At 36.5% G+C, this 15,674-nt stretch overlaps 1 protein-coding gene across 1 annotated transcript; it reads right to left on the reverse strand.

Moving 5' to 3' along the window:
* Nucleotides 1-1,500: 1,500 nt before the first annotated feature.
* On the reverse strand, nucleotides 1,501-15,513 carry LOC129806668 (prothymosin alpha-A-like). The gene is made up of 3 exons (XM_055855431.1): nucleotides 15,152-15,513; nucleotides 6,071-6,218; nucleotides 1,501-2,537 (listed from the first exon to the last, which is right to left on the reverse strand). The coding sequence occupies exons 1-3, from the start codon at nucleotides 15,254-15,256 to the stop codon at nucleotides 2,485-2,487; spliced, it is 306 nt and encodes a 101-aa protein (XP_055711406.1). The 5' UTR covers nucleotides 15,257-15,513; the 3' UTR covers nucleotides 1,501-2,484.
* Nucleotides 15,514-15,674: the final 161 nt, after the last annotated feature.

Here is a 15,674-nt window from a genome sequence, read left to right on the forward strand (position 1 = left end):
TCAAAAATTTTATTGGTATCGAATCGATTCTTCGATTTATTTAAGCCACACTTTAACGGGTTTTTCTCGATGAACTGTTAACAGGAAAGTGATGTTCTAAGCGATCATAAGTGGTCTAACATATGATCGCTCTTACCTATACACACTAAGGACATCGAACTTTACATATCTGTAAAGATCTGCATAAGTTGATGGTTAAGCGTTGTGAGAGATGGAGAGATCAACGCGTTCTTACCCGAACCAAAAGACGGGAAACCATTCAGAGAACAAAGGTATACAACTTTGTTTCTTCTTTTCCCCTTCGTCTTTTCTTTAAAGTTTAAGGAACCAGACGTTCCACAACTTCCACAGCTTTGAATCAGAAGTTGTTCTATTTTCTGGTCATTCTGACAATGTCAAAAACTGACAACGCCACACTGCTACATTGTGTTTGGGTCTTTATGCACATGTTTATTCAATAAGATCCATGAGCAACATACAATAACCTTTGTTTCGTAAACATGTTTTCGTAACTTCGTAAGAGTGACAACCAGAGGGTCCCCTTACCAGAAACGTCAAATGGTTACAAAACAAAACTAATTCCACGTTGTCATTATGTGTTAATGGAAAAAAAATCACAATTTTCATACCAAATGATATATAAGTTTTCCTTTAAATTAAATACCTTTTCTTTAATTAGTAAAATAAAACAGTTTGTACATTTATTAGATTTACTTATTAATTTACCTTTTAAAATGTGGTTTCTATCTTTAAAACTCTTGTTTTTTTCTTTTCAAAACGTCAAAGTGATCTATTCAAGTAAGGTTTTTTTTTTAATTCTATACAATTGTCCAATACAATGATTTGATACTTAACATAATGTTTTTTTTTAGTTTCTTTTTCTTGCACACAAAATGAGATGGAATATTTCTTATGCAATCGTTACAAATTAATGTTTATTTTTTTTTATCCTTTATATGCAATTAATTTAAATATTACCACTAAATTACTCTTTTTTTTTTTGCAAATATTCTCATTGAACCATCCCTCTTTTGCTATTTCACTTCCCACATTCACCTTCGCAAAATGCACGACCGATTTTTAGATTTTTTCTTTCATTCTCTTCAAAGGATGTTAGAAACATTTTGGTTGTTATCTATAGTAGATTGGGTTCTACATTGTAAGTTTTACATAATTCCATCATAGAGAAATGATAATGTGAATAAGCTGAAGAAAAGTATTTCAATGTTGTCAGGTGGGTGGATTTCATTTCCTACTACTTGCACTTCATTCGCCATGAATGAAATATATAGGATTATTTAGCACAATCTAAAAACAAGTCACCATTTAGAATGATCCCACCTTTAATGGTTAAACACTGAAACACCGTACAATCCAGCAGTTAGCCACCCCCTTTCGAATCACAATACGACACATTTCGACACCGACCGAGATTCTTAAAAAAGAAAATAAAAACAAAACAAAAACAAACCATATTTCCTAAATAATGAAAAAACACCATTTCTTTTTTACAATTTATTGTTCCTTTTAAAATATTTTTATAAGTAAGGTTTTTTGTATAAAAAAAAGAATTAAAAATAACCTTTTTAATCTATTTTTTTGCTTGAGTTTCTCAGATTGTTTCCTCGTCAAAGAGAATCTAGTTTCTTTTTTTATTGTTTTTTTTTCTAGGAGTGATAAGAAATGATCAAAAAACAGAAAATTTGAGATTTGTGTAGACAAAAAAAAATTTGAAAAATAAAAATTACCTTCGTGATAGTCACACTAAAACTGTTGTAAGATATTCTCAGTGAATTCTATGTCAATCTTATTTGATAGAACTTGTGTTTTACAATTACTAAATACCCATGATTTTGCGTTAAAATTTTTCTTTTTCTTGGGTGGGCGGGCAGGAGATGATCTGCTGTTCATGTACTGGCATCTCACAACATTCATTTACTCTCTTCACTCTTAATTACTTTTCTCATCCCTTTTTTTTCGATGATGGTGTCTTGTGTGATCTTCGTGACTTTCTTATTTTTCTCCCTATTTTTTTTCTTTTTAATTACATTCATTCTATTTTTATCATTCTTTCAAATTAAAAACAAATTTGACATTTTCCACTAAGTTTTTTCTTTAAATTACTCATCTACAAAAAAAAAATCGACAGAACTACCGATTACTTTAGTATCTTTGCTTTTTTTTATATAATCAATTACATTTAAAGAAAATCCTGCTGTAACTCTTTTTCTTTACTTTTCCTCATAATGAATTTAATTGTTTTTTTTTTGTCAGATGATCTGTTGCTGTTGATTCCTGATGGATGCTTGTGTCTCCCTTTACAAATTTCTTTTTTTCCTCCTCATTTTATCCTCGTCAGAAATTGTAATTCAAAATTATACAACACACTGCACTCACAGTAGTCGAGAGATAAAATAGTCTATATATATTAATTGTGTTCGTTCAGTCACTGCACTTAGCCTTTTTTTTGCTAAATCGAGGCCATTACGCATCGTCCTCTTCGTCCTCACCATCAATCTCTTCCTCATCCTCATCATCTGTGCATTTGATTTCAAATGCAACCAATTGTAGTATGAGGAATTATAGGTACGCGGGGGAAAACAAATAAAAAAAAACATTAGATGATGTGTATCAATCTTAGTATTAAGTGAACATTGAAGAATATCTGCCAAGGGGATATAATGGTCCGGAGAGGTGTACACAATTAGAACAGGAACATACTTTTAATCCGAGAAGCAAACACAGAAGCCAAACGGTCGGAGATAGGCGCTTCTGGTCTTTTAATAGCCCTACCCCTGCATATTCCCAAAAAAAAACACATTCTAAAGAAGTTCAGAAACGACAGTCGGACTTTTCGGTTACTTGTGGCCTGGTGACCTTTGAAATTTGAAGGACGACTGAAACGTTCCTTGCTGTACCTTCAGTGAAAAACTCGATCAATTTGCCAATCCTCCCCTCGCCAGATTTTTCAACTCAACAATGTTCTTCTTCTTCTTTCGTATGACAAAACAAAACAACAAATACATTTATAAGACAAATTACAAAACAGAAACAATAAGTCTTCCTGAGTTGTCATAGATTTAAATCTAGATTTTTTTGGTAGCCATGAGCCCCACAAAGCCTCTTCTGGGACAGTCGTTCACGATGTGATTCGTCGTTTGTACACTACCGCAGTCACATTCAGGGGAATCGGTCATTCCTTATTTGTGAAGCAGGTAGGCACATCTTCCTTGTGTAGTGCGAAATCTATTCAACATTGCCCATTCTCGACGGTGCAAGTCGAAGCCCGGAACCCGAGACGTCGGATCCTGAATCAAGTGACCATTTATTGGTACAGCGTTAATCCAGATCTCCTTCCATCTCTGCTCCAGGCAGAAGTCCACACCCGTGATAAAAGGATCGACGATCCCGGGGTGGCCTCCTCGACTTCAGTCTGCGGCTTGGCAAATTCAGAAGCTCAGTGTGCAGCAGGGAATTTGCGTGTTCCCTTCAGTTTGTGAACTCCCTTATTGCAGCTGCCTCACGTCTTAACTTTGATGGTGCAATATTTGATGGGATTGGGCATCCAATGTTGAGCATCCCCTTTGTCTATGTTCTCTTGGGCTACGCATCGGGCGCGTCCCATGTGGCGGATAGGGAATTATTATTATTATTTATTAATCACAAACAAATAGGGTTCGCCAAAATGTCTAGTTAAACTGAGACTGGAAGTATGCCTCTATTCCGTCAATAGTTAGTCTGGCACTTGGAGGAAGTGAATTAAACATTACTACCCCATTGATAAAGGAGCACATGAGAAATCTGATTCGAGTTAGCTCTGGGAACCAAGAGTCCCCGAATTCTGGCTGAGCCTCCAGCAATCAGGAGTGAAGCTAAGTATTGCGGTCTCAAAGAAATAATCAAACGAAAAAGGAATGATACTGCTCTCAGACGGAAAAGTGATGGGAGATCACAACCCACCAATACGTTACGATGCTCGGAGAGCTCTGAGATGTGATCACGGGGACCAAGATCACAAACATACCTGACACAACTGTGGAAAGTCACAGATAGCCTTCGTAACGTTTTCACTATCAGATGCGAAGAATAGCTCGGTCACATAGGTTATTATCGAATGTTCATCGAGAGTGTAGGAAACTCTTATTAATAGTGTCGAGGCTTTAAAATATTAAATATGTCTTGCACAAAAACGGGTCACATCAGTGCCGACATCAAATCCCCTGTTCCGCATGAGGCAGGGTACAACGGACAAACACACATTATGTTAAAATAAATAGTACTTTGCATAAAATTCCCGTACTTTCTCACAAGTCTTAGTGGTAACACACTTCTTTTCCATTTTACACGATCATAATGTATGTAAACATTCAGGAAGAAGCTCATAAATATGATTTTCATTCATCCAGAATAGAAATTTTTTAACATAACCCCACAAATGACATTTTGAACCCAAACGTCATTCGAATTTGAGAGACTCTACTGTAGTTTGTTTCGAAATATCTATACAGGTACGTACCGGCATCTTTGCGTCTACGAGAAGCCTTTACTGAATACTAAAGCGAGAACCACCCCAAAAACCGGTGTCTTCTGCGTAAGAAGGCCTGTAACCTCGGGCTTGCACAATTTACAATACAATGAGTATGTAAACTCAATAAGTGTATGCAGACGAATAGAGAATCGTTGCATTTCAAAAAATTTGTCGCCCGAATTTCTCTCGAATTCGGGTGACATTTTGATCTCAAATACCTGAATTTGAGACAGTCTACTGTAATAGCGTTTGGATGTGTTCAACTTGGTTTGTAAACCCAAGGGTATTTTGTTAGTGGTTTGAGGACCGCTCCCTATCTAGGCGACTCCTCCCGCATTGAGTTATGGGGGCACCCGTTCTGACTATTCTGCCTGACTTTTGGCAATCGTGCTTGTATTTTATATTTATATCCCGTAGTGAAAGAATCTGCTAAGTTTACTGTAGACCGTTCAGAAGCGTTTTCCGGTAATGTAGATACTTCTTCTGTTCCCCTGTTTTAGGCAAAGACGGTGCATTTAATGAAGTTTTGTCACAGGTGACAGTGTCTTCTTTCGAGTGATGCTCGAGTGAACTGATACTCTTGCCGTTTTCACGAGATCTCATGTTAGCTAGTTAACATATACGAAGACCGTAAACATCATACTAGAGTGAGATAGGGACCTTGATTCGCAACGCACGCTAATGACTTTACCCTTGGAACGTTAATAATAATAATAATAATGCTGGCACAACATTCCATAATGGAACAAGGCCTTCCCGCAAGGGGATTTCTAGACACGCATTATTATTTTTTCTTGTACGGGATGAGGTTGTCAGTCCCATGCCCGTGGAATCAAGTGCAGTGAAGCTCACTGGATGCAATCCGAACACCTTTAGCACCAGAAAAATTCCTGGTGACCTAAAGGCGATTCGAACCCGGGACATTTGCATCATAGAGCGAGTGCTCTACCACTTGACCCATTGAGTGCCCTATATTATTTTAAATTATTATTATTGTTCCCGATGCTGTCCCCCTCTGTACAGGGCAGTTAGTTGGTAGAGCACTCATAGAGAGGTCTCCAGTTTGATGGCAATTCTTCCTCTCTACGGTTCCTTCCGAAGAAGACTGGATGAAAGCTGTTGAGATGTTCTACAGTTTGTTGCTGTCCACATTCAGCCAAAGTCATCTAATCGGCCCCAAGACCCAACTTCTGTAGATTCAAGGATCCCACCCCAGTTCCCATTCGGTTTTCCGTCGTCCAGGAGTTTTATCCATCCCCAATCAAAAAAAAAATCAAGAAAGGTTCAGTGTTTCCGTCCATCTTCTGTTACATTCCATCAGACTGAAAATCTTCTGAAACATCCCCTACCATCCAGCAGTGGAATCCTTTCGCCAATATAGATTGTAGAAGTGTTCCCCCCATAGAAAATTCAGATAAATCTTTTATGGAAGAAATATCGAAGGTAGTGTACACATTTGACCAATATAATCTCCCCTTGGGTTTTGCTTTTCCATCATGTCCACCATGTGGAATATTTGGATTAGACAACAAATATACTAACCTTCGCCGTCAACATCTTCTTCACCATAGGGAAGGTCGTACTCCTCATCCTCAGCTTCAACCTCCTCACCCTCATCCTCGACCTCCTCCTCATCCTCGCCTCCACCATTCTCCTCCTTTTTCGACTTTTTCGCTTCTACGGGTTTTTCCTGAAAATCATCGTAATGAGATGTATTCTTTAGAAAGGAAATACTTAATTTTTAGTGTTTTTTTTTTAATTTACAAATCAAGGACCTTAAAATAGAAGATGGGGCATTAAAAACAACAATCCATCTCTGGATACTTTCGTCTTATATTAAAAATATCATATTCGGATGTGTGAAACCGCACATTTAAGTAACGCTTCCTCTGACCATACCTCACATTTCCCTCTTCCACTCAAAATATTGATATAGCAGCTGAAAATCATCCACATTGTGTCTGATGATCCTATATTAAACCACTCACATACAATCATGCGATAAAAACGTGTGCCTTATGCCAGAAGAAATTCTATGCAGTCAAAATTCTTTAAAAAAAGGTGGAAGCCTTTGTAAGTTTTCCTCATACCATAATCATTCAATTTGCCAGTTACAGCATTACATGAGCATCAATTAAAATTCGTCGAACCATCCAGGTGGTACGCAGCTTTATATTTTAAGAAGTTAAGGATGCTTCATACAACTGCTAAACTTTCAAATAACCCATGTGTATATTTCAACATGAACACACATATACATTCGGATGTTTCGAGAATGCCTCTTCACCGGGTTACCTAACCTCTCTCTCTACACAACGCGCTTTTCCTTTTCATACCATTCGCATAATCATTCATTAGGAACCGCTTTCAGTGAATTTAATATATATAAAGATCTAAATTTCTTGGTATTTTTCAATAAAACATTATAAAATTAATAAGTTAATGGGATTCATTGAGTGAATGTGTCATTTGGTAGAGAGATACATGAGGAAACCTCATCAAGCTATTCCATCTTTAAAAAAAAATAATAATAATAATATTCTCCCAAGATAAAATGGTATGAGAAATAGTCTTGAGAAAGCAACCATGTAGAAAGTCTATATGAAAATTTTTCCGTTGAACAAAGTAACGCCAGAATGAGATCTTCTCTTGATCTGAGTTATTGAACGAAGAGTCTCAAATACATCTTCTGTCTCTTTCTAATGCTTTTCTCCAACGAATTTTCACACTAAATTTACAATGTATTTGTTGGCAACATTAGTGGCTTCACTTTACCACATTCACACCAATTGACACGCAATCATTTCATATACATACATCCCCAACTAATACTACATACAATCAAGCTTTCGTGAAGCTCTTTTTTCTTCGTTATTTTTTTTCTCTGTTGGAGAAGAAGCCCAATACGAATGATGCTAACAAAAGAGAACGAATAAAAAACATAAATAAAATGAAAATGGACGCGTAGTAAGTAGAAAAGGCAGCGTCATGTCGTGTAAAATTTATGAATTGCGCATGCCGGTAACTTCTTTCCTCGTTACACCACTGGTTCTTACTACACTTTTGTATCTCTGTATGCGATACATGAGTGTGGAAGAGCATCAAGAGTTCTATCTCCCTCATACAATCTCCCCCATACTCATAATCTCTAAGTGATGAAATAGCTTTCTATCTCATGACCCCCACCTTTTCTCCCAATACACTATACCATCTCTCCTAAATCTTCCTATTACTCTAAATATACTTGTTTTTCACATATAACATATAATGGCTTCTGTTGAACACGACTCCTCTTATGAGTACATTCTAAATTAATCGTTAAATGGGTTTTCTCGGGTTTTGTGCTGATTTTCAAACTTGCCATCATACATTGATTTTCTTTTGCCCTGCAAACGTTGCCTAATTTCCGTTGTCTACACATTCCCCTCTTTTTCAAAGTGCAAGTAGTTTTCTTTTTCGAAAATATAGTTTCGCAATTCGACTGAAATTTCTCACCCTCATCTTTCAACTTCCTCTTGTAGAAGCATGAAGCGCAACATAAAAAAAAAATTATTTGGTATACGTAACGTCCGTACATACTGTATCTTCCCCCATTTATATAAAAATCCTCTCCCTCAGTTTTACTTTTTTTCTTTTCGAAAATGCCTCACTCTGTGGTTGTGAATCATGATGATAGAGGGGCGGGACTTAAATCCTACAGATTCTCCCTAGAAATTATGCATCTCTCTTTCTAGCAAATACAACCAGGGCACATCTATGTATATATAGATGTGGTCTAGGAAGGGGAAACAGAAGCCACCTAAAAACCAAAGCGTTACCCATATCCATCTCCCTCATCCCCGGACTAGGTTGCTCTATCACCTAGTCGAGTGGTATTTTCAAGGCACTTGGGAAATGAAAATGTAAGAGGGGACAAAAAAAATCCCAATTTATTGCGATTTAACGCATACACACACCATCCAATTATTACGCAGTATCCATCCTTTTTCTACTCCAATTCCCGCGTAATATGCTACCCGAGAAACCGAAAGAGAAAGGGAAAATCTACCGCAAAGAAGTAAACTCATTCCACATGGTAACTGCTGAATGGTTGGATGTTCCACAAGCAAAGAACACGTGATGCATTTTGTGTGGACATCACCCATACAAAAACCGCACACGACAGAAAGAGATAGATGCAAACGGCGGCTTTGGTAACTCTCTTACATGACGCTTCTAGTTCTAAAAATTCTCTATCATAGACACTATACACATACCATTTTAGATTTTAGTACCAAAAATATTCTTTTCCATCCAAATTTTGTTTAGAATGGAGAATGAAAGAAGTATAATTGAAAAAAATCCAACAATACACACTTAAATTCTCTCTTACTTATTACCTTCTGAAATAATACTTTCTATATTATCTTCCCATCTATTCACTCTTACACACTGAGAATATTGCTTAATCTTCTATAAAATAGAATAAATGTGGGAGAGAGACAATTGAAATGTCGAGACAGGCTTCATTTTAACCAAACAAACCATGAATTTATCAAGTTGAAAAGAGACAAAACGAAAGAAAGCGTGCACCTCAGAGATTGCTTGTTCAACGTTATTTTTCATCGTAATATATATATAGCACAGACTATATCAAATTGTTTTTCACAATAGCAAAAAAAAAATGTAATTTTCCAAAAAGCATCATTTGAAATATTTAAAAGTCCTCTCTCTCTCTTTCTCTTTTAGTTTTCCTACCTCTCTTTTTTATCAGTAAACATCTATCCTTTGACCTTCCACCGGCTTATCTCTATCTCTCCCTCTCTCTAGCAACTTACTACATTATGGATTACTAGGATGTCAAAAGAAGATACCTATTCCAAGAACTCGAAAGAAAATGCCATAATCTTCAAGATTTTGGAACCGGCTATAAAATCAAAAACCATCTTTTATCCCTAATAACGATATCCCCATGGGGATAGGTTGCTGCCTGAATCCCCAATATCATCATACAAAATTCAGTACACGCAACACACATGCCTAAACAGCGATTTACAATAAAAGTACATCGTAATGTTTTTAATTACTATAGAGCTTAGTTGAGAAAAAGGTATTTATTATGATAGACACAAGTCACGCTTTTCACGCGCCAATTTTCCCAACAAATACCAATAGTAAAGCGACAATTTCACACGCATTTTCCATCGTTTTCAATGAACACTAGTTTTCATTTTTGAAATCAACAGAGCTAGGTTGGATTATTTTAATTGGGATTTCTAGTTGAGGTTTAAAAGCAGCTTGATTGATTTAGATAAGATTTATTTACAAACAAATGCTTCAGAAGTATGAAACAAAATTGTGTCCACCGCCGTCTTGGTGTCAATCATCATCAAAAGCAAACGCAATTGATTCATCTTAATCACACTTTGAAAAATCACTGAAATTGTTTAGAAATTCTAGACTTTTGGAAAATAGTCAAAACTTTAGTATCAAAACCGTATATGTCCAATTATTAGGTTTCTCCGTACGTTTTGAACGTTATTAAATTTTAGACGTCCATCCTAACCTATGGAAAGCATTTTAAATCTAGTTCTTGAATTCTAGTTCTAGTATGAAGAGAGAATATTAAGTATCCAGAAGAGATATCCTTGTCTTGTTTATTAAACGCTATTTGGACTAAGTTTAGCCCAATTCCCGAAGGTCTTAAAATCTCAAATAACAAACAATATTATTGATTTTTCAAAAACTGATGGGTAATTTCTCATTAACAATCCTGTCCAAGAACAAAATCTCCTAAAAAAATCTTGTTTGGTAAGGTTAAGCCATATGGCTAAGCCTGTATCCCAATCTACTCCAGGTAAACCCTATACTGAAACCTAAAGTATTTGTTTTACTTGGCTAATTTGGAACAGTATTCCGAATTAAAATCTAATGTTTTGATATTTCAAAAAACTTGAAGACCTTGGACCAAGTTCCCGTCTTAAAGCGGTCTTCAGAGTAGGGGTTTAGTTCTTGAAGGTATCACCTACATATTAATCAATTTTATTCGATTTTCTTTGATCGGCTTCGCTAGATTCTACCAGACTGGGTAAGGTTAAATTTGTTTTTTTTTCTTCTTTGTTAGTATTTTCTGATTTTGTATTTTTTTTCTTCGATCTTAATTTTTCAAACCATGTAAGAGGGGCGGAGCTTATTGGTATTGAGTTAAATAAATAATAAAAAAAAATATTTCAATTTCTACTTTGTTTTCCAAAATTTTGTAATTAAGACTTAGGTTTGAAGCCCGTGTAAGGTTTCTTCAGACCTGAAGTTTAGTCGCATGGTTTAAATTTAATATTTTTATTACTAAGATTCTTGGAAAATACTTAATGAATAAGTTTGAGACCGATCCCTATCTAAAGCAGTTTTCAGATTAAGGGTTTACTACTACCCCAGTTTTTCTCTATCTCTAACACCTTCTACCTTCCCTGTCAATATTACAGCGTATATTATTGTTTTCTAATACCCCGTGAAATCAACTGCAGAAAAATTAAACTCGAACAACAACTTCGTTGAAGCCCGTTGCCACTTAATCCCATTCCTGTGCCTTCACTGAGAAAAAAAGGGAGTGCGATTAACTTTTTTCCTCGTAAATTTAACACTTTTTAGATGTAAAAATATATCAACATTTTTTAATGTTGTGTAAAATTAACATGAAAAAGGGTAACTAACTCATAATACACCTAAAAAGCATAATATTTACACCGATTTCGGATCAATAATGCAGGGTAAAATTAACATTTCTCGAATGTTATTTTAAATTTTTCGGATCTCTCAGTGTTGTTCTGTCTCCTTCCCTTGCCTTACCAAATAAAATCAAATACTTTTCTTCTTTTTAAGTCTCATACTTATTATGTATTTTATATTTATTAATGATCTGCATTTGAAGCTCGATTATTATATGCTAGCTTATACGGTCAATAGGGGAGACTGGGGCACATGTAACCATTTTCGATAGATGCGAATTTGAGGTGATTTTCCAAGGACACCGTGATTTTTTGGAAAATATTTCTTAGCTCATGTTTTACCCTTGGGTATAGGCAATTCGTCGAGGGTAATGCGGATGTTGGAAAACAATTGAGTTTTCCATAAAAATAAAATTTGTGTCCCTGTGCATTTTTCTCTTTTCACAAAATACCTGGGGTAGAAGTAACCACTTTCTGGGGAGGATGTAAACACCTTTTTTCCCACCCGTTAAATTAACTTTGCACCACTTTCGATTATTTTAATTACTTAAGAGATATATAAAGACTGTTTCTTTTTCAAAAAATCACTACACTTTTTACAAAGAATAATTAAAATAGCAAAAAAAGTAAAAGCATGCACATCAAAGACATTTTTCAATGGAGTTTCCCCATATTTTGTCATCATGTGACTTTTTATTGAACACAGCACCACCAATTTTTTTCGTAATCTATGAATTATAGATATTTCGCATGAAGGTAAATTTCCCGCTCTTTTCTACTCATTTTGTGAAATTGAAATTGCCTGGTTACATCTACCCCAAATGCTGTTTTCTGACCAATTATTAATTCTTTTGAAATAATGTGAATCCCAATTTCTCTAGTAAATGCATAAATATAATCCTAAAAGATGTAGGAAAGAACTGGTATTGCTACATTTCGATTATTCTACACAATTTTTAATTTCCAGGTGGAAATCCAAATGACCAAAATAATTGAAATATCAACATTTTCAGGAAAAATGATTTTTATTTTTAAAGTATTAGGATTATATTGACCAATTCATCTGTGGACATACATCTCCATGGTATCTATGAATGCTTATGGGTTTTATCCTCCGGAGTCTTAAAATTATTGAAAAAAATCACAGTGTTTACAACTACCCCAGTTTACTACTGCCCCAGTTCCCCCTACACCACGGGTTTCTGCCTTTTGTCTTGTGTGGCCGGTTATGATAAGGTAGCGGCAGACGCAACCATGGCTGTTTTTTTTATCCCACCTTACCTATAAGGTCTTATTGACTTATAGCCCATTAAAGACCGCAGACTTATAATAGCCAACTTTAAGACTCTCGTGAGGCATGCAAGGAGCACCGGAAACGCGACCCCGCCGAGCCACTTCCAGTGGCTTGTCCACCCTCCTAGGCCCTTGCTTAGCAAGGTGCCAGGAGACGGGGACTCACAGAAAGCCCTTTCCTCGGTGTACCGAAGGAGGTATTCTCTCTTTCTTTGAAACTCAGAGCACCAGTCCCCAGAACATACTGAGCTCCGGAACGGCTCGACAGATAGTCACGCCACCGGTTACTCCAAGAAGGCCATAAAGCCTTAATCTCAAGACTACAACATTATACTGTTACATTTAATAAAATATCCAATTTTTATAAGGGATTCAGACGATTTTACATTTATACAAATAGCAATAACATCACGAACTTGGGCAGAGTGACCCACATCACAGAACATTATAAATTGCCTGTCTATTTCTTTGAAAACCATGGCTTTGTATTGGGAAGATAAATACAATTACAATTCCTGGTGATCTAAAGGGGATTCGAACCCGGGACATTTGCATCGTAAAACGAGTACTCTATTACTTGGCCCATTTAATACCCTCAGCTTGAAATCATTCTCCTGTAAAGTTTTCCATTTGCGAGTTGTTCCGAATCTTATGCCCTAGACACCCTTACGACTTAACACTAAACCTACCAAGACCCGGTAAAATTGACCGGTTTAAAATTAACATATATTTAAATGGTACAATGTCGCTATGAAACTTAATGAATTTCTTAAAATATGCATGTAATATATTTATCAGTGTTTAAATTTTAATTTTTTGCTCTTTTCCGGCGCTTTGGTCCGTAGGTTTAGTGTTAAGCAGAGAAGCGACTTAGTGGAAAATGATGGAAATGTAGTTTAACCATTATTTCTAATATAATTACGCTAAGCTGTCTCTTGGCTAATCCTCAGCTCTGTCTAGGCCCTTACTCTAAGGGCCTTTACAGACCTGAGGATTAACCGAGAGACGGCTTAGCGTAATTTTATTAGAAATAATCGTCAAACTACATTTCTATCACTTTCCACTAAGTCGTCTCTCTGCTTAAGTCGTAAGTGTGTCTAGGGCATTACTATAAGCCATTGATTCATTCTTTTAACAAACTTTTCACAAACACTTAACAAAGCTTACGCTCCAGAGTGGTTTATATTCAATTTAAATATTCAAAAACATGCATATACATTTGACATTCAATTGTAGGTTGTTTTTGTTGTCTTTATTGCTATCTCTTATCTTCAATAGAACTAATCAAACTAAGCTGCGGATTATCTTTGATTCGATATCGATTTTTAACGCGATCAATTGAAAATCAATAGCCAAAGCTGACCACATGCTTTTCCCGGGTTTTTGTGATATGGATTGTGCTATGGATTTTGTCTAGAGTGCCCCCTAAGAGGATGGTATATGGGAAAATGCACCTTAACTTGGTGCTGAAGGGAAAACCATCTCCCTGATTTTCTTAACGTCCTCCCCACTCTTTGGTGTATCCACCCGCTCTGATCCCGCCGTGAGAGAATGTGATGGAAAATGACGCCAAGCCAAAATGAGAGGAAAAACATGCTATTTCTCTCTCTCTGTCCCTTCTATAAGTCTCCCCCTCTCGTGAGTCCATTCAACTAAACCATACAACAATAAATACACTCATTCCGCGACTCATACCTCTCTATTTCTCTCTCATACACTATCCCTCGCCCATTCTCTCTCCCACTCTTTTTTAGCCTTTTCTCTCTTCACATACAAAAGGCCCCCCCTCAAAAGCCAGCAAATTGGAACACAAAATTGTCCTAATTCTTGCCCATCGACTCTTGAAAAAAGAGATTTTTCTATCTATAGTTTGGGATTTTTCTTTTGGGAAAGAGAAGGAGGAGGAGGAAGAGAGGTTTTTCCCAAGCGTAACACAATGCATTTGATGCATCAAGCTTTCCTTTTTGCGGTGAAGCGTTTGAAGCACATGCCGCAAGGAATCTTTGGGCCAAAGAAACGCGCGCGGCATCGACGCCATGTTTCTTTTTTTTTTGCCTTCATGTTCCTCCATTGAAAATTCTCAAAAGCTTTGCGAGATTGGGACAAATAAAAAATGTTTTCCACCAAGGTCATTTGGGAATTTTTCCCAAAACACTGTTGATTAATCCATTGATGTCACTTTCTGGGCAGATTGGGAGGGAGAAGTACCTTTCGGTGAGCAGATGAAGCATACGCGTGAGGCACGCAAAGGGGGACGCGCGGCTTTTGAATATTTGACTGAAGCGACGCTTACCTTAAATTTTTCAAACAAAAAAAAAAACCGGCCGGCTTCGTGCAAAGTACAACCGAAAAGGGGGCACTTTTTTCACCTGAATTTGCTGAATATTTTTTTCTTGTGGATTTTTGGAGGGAAAATTTCTGAGTGCGTTTGAAAATTTATGAAGCAGACGCAGTAGCACATTTTCACCAGGGAAAAGTCATGGCCTACTCGACAGAAATCACATTTTCACGCACAAAAGCGACTTTTCCGCAGCAAAAATACATTTTTTTTGTACGAAAATAAACTTAAAAATCTAAAAAATCTACGGGGAGGGATAGTAAAGTAAAATTTATATGAAAAACTCACTTCTGCCGGCCTTTTTGTGCCTTTGATTTCCTTGGCTTCGGCGGCTTTTTCATTTGTCGTCACATTTTCCACCGCGACTTCGCTATTATTCTCTGTTGAACTCATGTTTGTTGTGGAGTAACTTTTTTATTTGTAACTTCTCAAGGGATATTCCTTTATGTACTTTTTTTTTTAAACTTTGTATTATGTGGACTTTTGACCACTTTTGCGTTGCTATTAAATTAATACTTTTAGTTGAAAAAGAGCAAAAATTTTCAGCTGGTACAGCTCTTGCTACTCTTCTTTTTTTTTCTCCAAAACCAAGTGATCTCGTCGAAAGCTAAAACACGACTGAGCACCTTCCACACTTACTAAAGATGGCGTACCCAGCGAAAAAGTCCCCTCCAGCCGTGCCGGGTCTTTTAATTAATTTTTTCTCTGATCATAACCATCTTTTCTATATTCTTGGTATACAGATCGATAGCCAACATCCTAAGGTATTTTCCAGGAATTTTTCCATACCTCCTGGGGGCTCCTGTAAAAT

Source organism: Phlebotomus papatasi, chromosome 3 (assembly GCF_024763615.1).
Source record: "Phlebotomus papatasi isolate M1 chromosome 3, Ppap_2.1, whole genome shotgun sequence".
In the NCBI taxonomy this organism is placed as follows: Eukaryota; Metazoa; Arthropoda; class Insecta; order Diptera; family Psychodidae; genus Phlebotomus; species Phlebotomus papatasi.